At 47.4% G+C, this 10,142-nt stretch overlaps 1 protein-coding gene across 13 annotated transcripts in view; it reads right to left on the bottom strand.

Annotated features, from left to right (window-relative positions):
• Window positions 1-1,281: 1,281 nt before the first annotated feature.
• Dag1 (dystroglycan 1) overlaps window positions 1,282-10,142 on the bottom strand; it is a 64,512-nt gene continuing 55,651 nt past the window's right edge. For all 13 annotated transcript variants that reach the window (XM_077795253.1, XM_077795250.1, XM_077795252.1 and 10 more), the window contains one exon: window positions 1,282-6,114. In XM_077795253.1, coding sequence (XP_077651379.1) covers window positions 3,712-6,114 — 2,403 coding nt within the window. In that variant the 3' untranslated portion in view covers window positions 1,282-3,711. The remainder of the gene's footprint in view (window positions 6,115-10,142) is intronic.

Below are 10,142 nucleotides of genomic sequence, written 5' to 3'. Positions count from 1 at the left end.
CTTTTCTTCTTTCTATTCTGAAGGTTTTCCTTTTCTCTGAGACCCTTACTTAAGTTCAGGACAGTGAGCAAAATGCTAAGCAGTCCTTCCTGAGACCAGGAGAGCCAGGGCCAGGTCATTTCCTGGGCCCTTGATGCTAAGCCTAGGGATTGAGGCATGTGTCCCTGAAAACATGCTGAGGATGGTCTTTCCTGGCATTTTCAGTATATTGTACACTCAGGTCCTAACTCCAAGTAATTGTTTAACCTTGAACAACTCCCCACACAGTCCTGTCTGTAATATGGGACCAGTGTCTTCAGTGGGTCTTCAAGGTTGTAAACAGCACAGTCTGGAGGCTTCCCAGGGGAAGATGATAGGGGTGAGCTCAGAAGAAGCACTGGTTTTTCTGTGACCACCAGCACTTTTGAGACAAAGCTGCTGCATCTCTGTCTCCCAAGTGCTAAGCAGCATCCCAGAACAACCTATCTGCCCCTTTCCTGGGAATTGAGTCAGACCAGGTTCTTATATGAGTTAGCCACCCAGAATCTACTGGCCCACAGGCAGAGCAGCCTGGTTAGAGAAAGTATTCTGCCCTCTCCATCTCAAAGCCAACACTAAACTTACCATCAGGCAGCCTGGACAGTCCCAAGCCCACAGACAGTGGGGGTATGGGCTGGGGTGAAGCTGCAGCCAGAGACATCCCTCATATTCCCATCTTCACACGGACCCAGGCTGAAGGACTCTTTGTCTAGAAGGTGCCACTTTGGGGCAGGAAGCCCATGAAAGGACTTTTCCACTATACTCATCTCTACCCATTATCACTGGGTTTTCTTTTCTTTTTTTTTTTTAGAGAGGATTTTTTTAAATATTTATTTTTTAGTTTTTGGTGGACACAACATCTTTGTTTGTATGTGGTGCTGAGGATCGAACCGGGGCCGCACGCATGCCAGGCGAGCGCGCTACGGCTTGAGCCACATCTCCAGCCCATCATTGGGTTTTCTGCCACCCACCACCCCTTACAAATCAGGAAACCTAGAGCAAGGGCCAGGTCATTTCCTGGGCCCTTGACTTGTTTGCTCAAAGACAAAAGGGGTGCTCAGGGGAGTTTACATATTGGCAGGGTTTCTGGAACACACATTCAGCCCTCCCAAGGGTACTGAAACAGGTTAAGGCTCTATGGAGGCCACTAGGCTCCTTCTGAATGGGCCTGGCCAAGTCTCCTCTTCCCTGTCACACGATTCTTCTACTACTCATGACCAAGAACCTGAACAGGCCAGGGAAATAGGTGTTCAGAGGCAGTGGCATTGTAATAAAGACACTGATTTTATTTAGTTTGATATGTTTCTATACAGAATGCAGAAAACACATCTTAAAATCATATAGAAGGAAATAAAAACACGTCAGTGGTTGGTGAACACTTGAATGTGAGATTGGCTCTCCGTCTCAGAGTCCAATGGCCATTGCCAGCCCAGTGCTCAGGGAGGAGTATGCCTGCAAAGGCATTGTTGCTGTTATTATTCTGTTCACTGCCCCATTGCCTCCAGTTGCTATGGCAACAGGACATTCTGGGCCAGCCACAGCAGGGCAATGCCCAATGGTGGGGTTGCTAAGGGCAACAGAGCTGTTTTGAAGGCCTTTCAAAGCCCTCACCTGGAACATTGGAAATTGTTTATTTTTTGATGAGGTCATCAGAAATAAATCTCACCAGGTCAGATTCCACTTGTGCTCCTGACTCTAGAGAAACTCTGACTTAGACCAGGGCATGAGGCCTGGTCACCAGCCACCCACTGAGCCCTCATCTATAGGCTCCTCCTCCAAGGGTGCTGCTCACTCCAGAGTAGCCTACTGGAGGCTGGGGCAGGGGAGAGGGTTGGGCCCTGTGGAAGAAGGTGCAAGGGAAATGCCTCTGGAGAAGAGCAGAAATGAAGACCTTTCCCCTCCTATCTTCCCCTACTGAGGGAGCACACACAAAAACTCTGCAAAACAGTCAAATCCTCTGCAACAGTCAAATCCTCTGCAAAACAGTCAATATGGCTTAGAAGTAGCTGCTCCGTGTGCAGAGGGAGCCTGGGTTCACCCACCCACCCACTCTCAATCACGGAGGGATACATTATTGCGAAAGGCATTCCTCCCTAAAAGGTACTCGAAATAACTCAAGACATCAAGAAAAGTCATGCTCCAAAACAATTTCTTCCAAAGGAGGAAAACTGAAGCAGAGTGGATGCCCCTGAGTCATGGGACAGAGATGCAGATGGACGGATGGATGTTTTGCTAAAAAAGGCAAGAGAAGCCCTAGTGTAGTTCCAGAATTTAAAGTGTTAGGAAAAGAAGGGGGGGAGGTCAAAATGAGCAAAGCCGTCAGTTCCATGGATTCAACACTAAGAGCTTGTACAAACTGCTGTAAGCATTGCCATTTTTAATCTTTTTTTTTAATAAAACAATTTGAGGCTGTATAAAAACTTTAGTAAAAAATTAGCTTTGAGAGCCCACAGATTTTTACTATGAACTATTGCTGGCACTCCTCCCCAGCCACCATTTTCCAGTCATTCAGGCCCAAGGCCTGGGACTGGAGTGCCAGAGAAAAGGAAAGGGGTGGGTTTTGGGTAGGACTGTGGACTGTTGGGACAAAGCAGCCAAAGTCAAGTGAGGAAAGAGCATCACATGACATAAAAATATTGCATCGTCACCAAAATGTCCCCCACTGAGTGTTTCAAAAAACATGATATTCCTTTTGGGGAGAGGGGGAACATACCAGAAGAAGGGAAAAACAAAATAGGTTGATGTGGTCGAGTCCCTCGACCTCCCAGGTGCCCCCATGAGCAGATGGCCCACCTTGGAGCACCTAGGTTGGGGGCCATGGCCACCAATGCCTCTTGGAGTCCCTTTTCCATGGAAATGAAGACCCCTTGGTGGTGGGCCATTAGTGTGCATGGGGTGGAGGTGGGGATGTCCACAGCCCAATGGGCCCCTCCAGCTTCCAGCCTCTGGCAATAGCAGGAGAGCAAACCCAGCACCAAGGCCCTGGCCCCCAAGCCAGGGTCAGAAGGACCCCATCAGGCTCTGGGGTATCAGAGCAACCAAGTTGACATAGTGTGAAAAAATAGGATTCCTTTGATAAAAAATACTGTCCCTTGGTCTTCTCTAAGATTGAAACACCCTGGGAGCTTATTTTTAGCAAAGCAATTCCCCGTACCCACCCAAAAATTATACATACAAGTTTAGGTAAACAGCAGATTAAATGTAAAAACTTAACCTTAACTTCTGAAAGTCCTTTGAATTTAATCTTTAGCTACTGTTTTCCATGTTACATCCTGCAGCTAGACACACGTGAATAGAAAAAACAGTACAGTTAGTGTTAAAGGCAAAACGCAGAGAGCTGGGGGGCCACCCAGCACTGCCTGCAAGTTCATTCACGGTTCCTCGCTCCCTCCACCTAACCACTACTCAAACAAATGTTTTCAGAGCCAGCCATCAAAAAACTCAGCGAAGAATTTTCTATGAACAAACAAAAAGCTGTTAGGCAAAAAATAAAAAAGTCCCCAAAGTCTCTCCAGCTGCTTTGGGGTTTGGGAGGACCAGAGAGGGTGGGCTCGTCTAGGCCCCGTGTGTGTGTGCTAGGTCGGGTGTCAGCTACCGGTGGGTGATGGTCTGCAGGTCACCGGTTTCCACAGACAACACCAAGTTGTCTCTAGGCCCCTGCCCTAACCCTGCCTCCACCCAGGCGCTTGTGGGTTAAGGGGGGACATAGGGAGGGGGTGACCGGTATGGGGTCATGTTCTTGGGACGGGAGCCCTTGCCCTCCATGGGGGCTGTGAAGGGTGGAGGAGGCTGATAAGGAGGTGCATTGGGATCCTCATCCCTCAGGGGTGTGTACTCTCCCACTGTGTCCTGGTTCAAAGGAGTAGTCTCGGGCACACTCTGGTTGGGGTACTCAGGAGGTGGGAGGGGGGCCTTCTCCTCCTGCAGGATGAGTGGCATACTGGAGGAGGGTGGGGGCTTGGAGTCATCTAGCTCATCTGCAAAGATGATAGGCACCCCTTTCTTGATAAAGGTGGCCTGGTCCTCAAGGGTAAGCTTGCCCTTCCGCTTCTTGCGATAACAAATCATTGCTATGATGCCAGCAATGAGCAGGATGGCTGCAACTACCACAGCCGGAATGACTGTGTGTAAGTAAACATCATCCTCACTGCTCTTCTCAGGGTCCCTGTCTGGCATCTCTGTGGTTGGTGCCAGTGAGGACCCCATCTTGGGTGGTAGCACAGGGATAAACTGTAGGTGTCGACAACTGCCAGAACCTGTCACAGCAATGCTCATGGCCTTAAAGTCAGGCTCCAGGGCATTGGAGAAGGCAGACCGAGGTTTCCCATTATCCTCAGCAATCCTCCGACTCAATCCAATAATCTGCTCCTTCGGACAGGGCTCCAAGGGCAGTGTATTATTGGTCCATTCTACCTCGATTGAGCCTCGGGTGATATTCTGCAGGGTAACAGTGCTGCAGTTTCTGTCACCGAAGGCAAAGGCCAGCTTCTTCACCAAGGCAATCTTCTTGTGGATGTCATTCACCACTGTTGCTGGGTCACCCACAAACTTGGCCTTGAACCTTGCAGGAGCCCTGTCTCCTTGAGGCCGCTTGTGGACATGGATCTCAAAAGCATCTACAGCTGAAAGTCCCCCCTTGTCTGTGGCATGCATGAAATACTCATGTTTGCCCACATGGCTGCTGTCAGGCAGGCCATACATGAGTTGGCTGTTGCTGTTGAACTGCACCCAGGATTTCTCACCCACTAGCTGCTGCTCCCGCAGCTTCAGGGTCAGCTTTAGCTTGTCAGTGGTGGTATCCTCATTGTCATAGAAGGTATCCGATGGGATCTTCACCTCAAAGTAGGTACCCACCCAAGCATCCACTCTGTCAATGTGGTTCTTGAGTTCTGGACGCTGGTTGGGTTCTCCCCCACGGGGCACTCCACTGGTGGTGGTGCGGATTCGAGTAGGTGGAGAGGCCGTTTCCAGTCTGGTGATGGGAGCTTTGGTGGTGCCTCTGGGCACTGGTCGGGGAGTCCGTGGTTTCTTAGTGGGCCTGCGGGTTGTCGTCGTTGAGGAATCAGTTGAAGGCGTTGCTGGTTTTGGTGTGGATACTCGTGGCTTCTTGGTTGTAGTTGTGGGAGGAGTAGCAACTGCCGTGGGCTCCACATAGCCAGGAATGGTCACTGTTGGGCGGATCTGGCCAGGAACTGTGGTTCCAGCTTCTGACACCCGAGTGGGCTGAATAGGGCCTAGAGTGGGGGTCTGAATAATGGCACCTCGAGTGCGAATGGTGACTGTGGGTTTTCCAGGAACAGGATCCCTGACAGGTGGAGCCATAGTCTCTGTTGGAGGAGCAATGACTGGAGATGTGGGGGTAGGCACTATCCTGGATGGTGGCTCCTGGATGGCCGTGGTTGGAGGTCCAATGGCAGTGACAGGTGTTGGTGTAGCATGAATTTGCCTCCTTATTCTTTTTGGGAGAGGGGGCTTCTTATTGGCAATATGCCAACCTACCACAGGGTAGCCAAGCTGGGCAGACATAGCACCCTCCCTGGCAGGGGTCTCCACGCCATGAATGTCAGGCACATTATTCTGGTTCAGGGAGCAGCCCAGTTTCCAGGAGAGCAGAGCCCCATTCTCCACAACCTTTTTTGCATTTCCTGGGCCAGCCATGAAGGCTGACATGTCAAAGAGTCTATTATTCACCACTGGCACCAACTTCATGTTGTGAAGTTCCACTTCTGAGAAACTCTGCATCTTATGTAGGAGGTCGATCCTTTGCTTTGGGGTCATTTTGGTGAGATCAGCATCCAGAATCACTGTCAGGACAGTCACTGGCTCATCAGCAGCACAAGCAGAAAACACTACCTCCCCAGGGTCTGGTGAGGCTGCTCGCATGGACTGTGGCTCACTGTGTTCTTCAGGGTAGACCTCAATAGAGAATACACTGGAGGTTTGAGGGACATGGCTCCCATTGGCCCCCAGGCGTGCAGCGCTCACTGAGATATAATGCACACCCTTATCAGTGTCGAGGGGGAGGCCCTCCAAGGTGTGGCTCTGTGGGTCCCAGTGCAGCCAAGATGGCAAAGCCTCTTTCCCCGCTGCTGATACCTAGAAGAGACATGAGCAGGAGTTACAAGTGCGTTACCTTAAAATGATCACACAGCTTTTAACTACTATCCTAGCCTAAGTTGTATAACAGATTTGATGACTAATTCAACTTTCCTGTTGGAAAAGCCAGAGAGGCACAACCATCTGTGTACATTTCACTTACCTGGCATAAAAGACTGGGGAAGGATGATGGACTAGCTGAGAAAGTATGCACCCAAGGCCACAAACTAGGGGAACAGCAGTGCTGGCACTCAAAACACATGTCTCTTTCCAGAGAAGCAATGTCATAGAGCTCAATGTTTTGGACTTTTATACCAGTGATACACCCTGCCACCTAATTGCCTGCTCTACCTGCAGAATCAAGTCAAAATGTCTTTTCCCACCCCTCAGCACTCCTGAGCCTCTCCCCAGATTCTGCCCCTGCCCTCATCAGACACCTCTGCTCAGGTCATACACCTGGCCAGCACACCTTTTCTGGGTACAAGTGGAAATGTACATAGATCTGGGTACAAGGGAAGACTCTGCCCAGAATGACTTACTTTGCAATCATCAGGTGATATTCAAGGGTAGTGGAATCATAGTTGATTCTTTTTTTTCCCCCTCTTTTCTTAGTTATACATGATAGTAGAATCCATTTTGATACAATTATACAAGAATGGAATATAACTTATTCTAATTAGGACTCCATTCTTGTGGATGTACATGATATTGAGATTCACTATGGCATATTCATATATGTATATAGGAAAAATTATATCAGATTCATTCTACTGTCTTTCCTATTCCCATCCCCTCCCTCCCCCCTTCATTCCTCGCTTTGTCTAATCTACTAAACTTCTATTCTTCCCCCCACCCTGCCCCTTATTATGTGTTAGCTTCCACATATCAGAGAAAACATTCAACCTTTGGTTTTTTGGTATTGGCTTATTTCATTTAGCATGATAGTCTCCAGATCTGTCCATTTACTGGAAAATGTCATAAAGTCATTCTTCTAAATGGCTGAGTTATACTCCACTGTGTATATATACCACATTTTCTTTATCCATTCATCTGTTGAAGGGCACCTAGGTTGGCTCCATAGTTTACCTATTGTGAATTGTGCTACTATAAACATTTATTTGGCTGTGTCACTGTAGTAAGCCGATTTTAAATCCTTTGGATATATACCAAGAAGTGGGATAGCTGGGTCAAATAGTGGTTTTTAAGGAATCTCCATACTGCTTTCTAGAGTGGTTGCAACTGTTTACAGTCTCATGAGCAATGTATCAGTGTACCCTTTCCCCACATGTTTCCCATATAGTTAACTGATTCTAATGTCCAAATTAAATCTGTTCTTCAAGAAAAACTGGTACCCAGAGTAGAGGACTAGAATCAACTATTCTAGGACAATGTTAAAGAAATCTCAAGGAATTCTGGTTTCTAAAAGAGAAATTCTGTAGTCAACCAAGTAATAGGAAATGAAAACACAGAGCCTAATCCTGTCCTTGGCAGAGAAGAAGCCTGAGGAGCTCATCCCCTTATTCTTTTTTCTTTTTTCTTCATTCATTCATTCATTCATTCATTCATTATGTGGTGCCAAGGATGGAACCTAGGGCCTTGCACATGCCAGGTAAGCATTCTACCACTGAGCCATAACCCCAGCCCCTCATCCCCTTATTCTAACCAACAGCATCTCCCCAACTTCTTTCAGTGTGGAAGTCTTCTTCCAAGTGACATAACGATAATACTCTAAGCAACCAAGGGAATACCACCACAGAAACTTTCATTATCAGCTGACAAATGGGAAATTAATTCTTGCTTCTTGCCCAGATCTCACACATGCAAGGCAAGCGCTCTGCCGCTGAGCTACAACCCCAGCTCAGCAGCTATATTTTGATTGAGAACAAATTATTTCACTATCATCTACTCAGAATTTTACACTTTTTGAGCAAGCCAAGGCAGAAAAATAGGGCCAAGCCTATCCAACCTATCCTAGGCAGATTCTGGTTCCTCAGGGCTCTAGAATACAGGCCATGCGCTGGCTGCAGGACAGGTGTGCAATCTGGATCAATAGCCTGGTAGCAGGCAGCCTCCTCAAATCATGAATAATCTGAAGACAGAATGTAAAGGTACTATGGCTTTTGCTAGGTGTGGTGGCACACATCTGTAATCCCAGCAACTCGGGAGGCTGAAGAAGAAGGACTTCAAGTTCAACGACACCCTTGGCAACTTAGCAAAGTCCTGTCTCAACATAAAAAAAGAGAAGTGACTGGAGATGTTACTTAGTGGTAATATCCTGGGATCAATCCCCAGTGGAGGGATGGGGGGGATGAAGCTCAGCTCTAGACAGGCTGAGGCTTGACCCAACCTCAGCCCAAATGTACTCATCTATAAAATGAGAGAAATGACCCTATCCTTGTATCCTTATAGGACCAGGTATGCTGGACATTGGTGATGCTTATTCTAGTAAACAACCTTAAGAATTTTGCACAAATAGACTCCACTTCCCAGTCCTCCTTCCCAGTTGGCTTGGATTAGCCCAATGTATAGGGAACCTTGTCTTTGTGTTCATACTCTGAAGAATCTAAGAGAAGTGGGGAGGCTCTGGGCAAGATTCTAATAAGAACCAAATTAAGGTCCCTAATGCCAGGGTTAGGGATCTTCAGGGAGTTGATTGCCTGTCAAGACCTGTCTTCCAGAAGAAAACCCTGAAGGGTCATGGGAGAAAAGGACTTGTTGCATATGAGAGTTGAAAGACCAGTATTTACCTCTTTTTTTCTTTTTTTTTTTTTTTCTTTTCGAGACAGGGTCTCACTTAGTTGCTTAGGGCCTCATTAAATTGCTGAAGCTAGCTTTGAATTTGTGATCCTCTTGCCTCAGCTTCCCAAGTTGCTGGGATTATAGCCTGCACCACCCAGCCCAGTCAGTTTAGCAAGCCCCTAAACAATTTTTAGTGAAACCCTGTCTCGAAATAAATAAAAAGGGATGAGATGTTGCTCAGTGGTAAAACACTGGATTTGAATCCTCAGTAACACACCAACCACCACCCCCAAAAAATATTGCCAGGCATGGTAGCACTTGCCTGTAATCCCTGCAGTTTGGAAGGGGCTGAGGCAGGAGGATCCTGAGTTCAAAGCCAGCTTCAGCAATTTAGTAAGACCATAAGAAACTCAGCAAGACCCTGTCTCTAATAAACAGGCTCGGGGATGTGGCTCAGTGTTAAGTGCCTCTGGATTCAATACCTAATAAATAAAATGTAGATAAATCTCAGAATCAGTCCTTCCATCCCAAGTCCTGATATCATCTATTTTCACTTGGTCATATTTTTTTTCAATTCTTATTAGTAATTTATTTAAAACACAGAGGCTTATATTTTCAATAGTATTTGAGTTGATGAGTCTGGGCAAATGCCTACCCGCAAGGATGCCTTCCTTCACCAACCCACATTTCCCGGTGTACAGTGCTCACAAGGGGCTCATTCAAAAACTGGGGAACACCCACTTGAGTCACGAAGAAACTGTAGTTCATTTCACACAGACAGCATTGCCACAAAGGTCTCAAGCATCCAAAGAAATGCTCCTTTCATAAACTCCTCAAGCTGGACAAAAAGAGTATCCATTGTTTTCGGGGGAACAACTGGAGGCCCATACCAGCAGCTGAGAGCACAGTCCCAGGAAGGGCTGCTCCAAACTTGCTGACATCTTGGGTAGAGGAAAAGTTCACATTGTCTGCAGGCAAGGAGGGTGACAGGGATGAAAAGTCACCCTTCTTGGGCTTGATCAAAACAAAACATATGAGGGAGCTCTGGAGGAGTAGTCCAGTCATTTCATGATATGCAAAGACATCTTTCCCTGCCCAACCTAAAGAGGCAGTACCAAGCCTGAGCTTCCACTGGTTCACACAAGACTACACACACAGCATCGAGAAGCAGCCAAGAACATCTCCGTGATGGGTGTCAGCTACCACTACAGTGTAGTCCATGGTAGTCTGGGCATAGGACCCATGTCACCTCTATGTGTAGTCATCATTCATCTGCTATACATTAAGGC

This window comes from Urocitellus parryii, chromosome 2 (genome assembly GCF_045843805.1).
Source record: "Urocitellus parryii isolate mUroPar1 chromosome 2, mUroPar1.hap1, whole genome shotgun sequence".
Lineage (NCBI taxonomy): Eukaryota > Metazoa > Chordata > Mammalia > Rodentia > Sciuridae > Urocitellus > Urocitellus parryii.
This window is presented reverse-complemented; position numbering and strand designations above follow the sequence as displayed.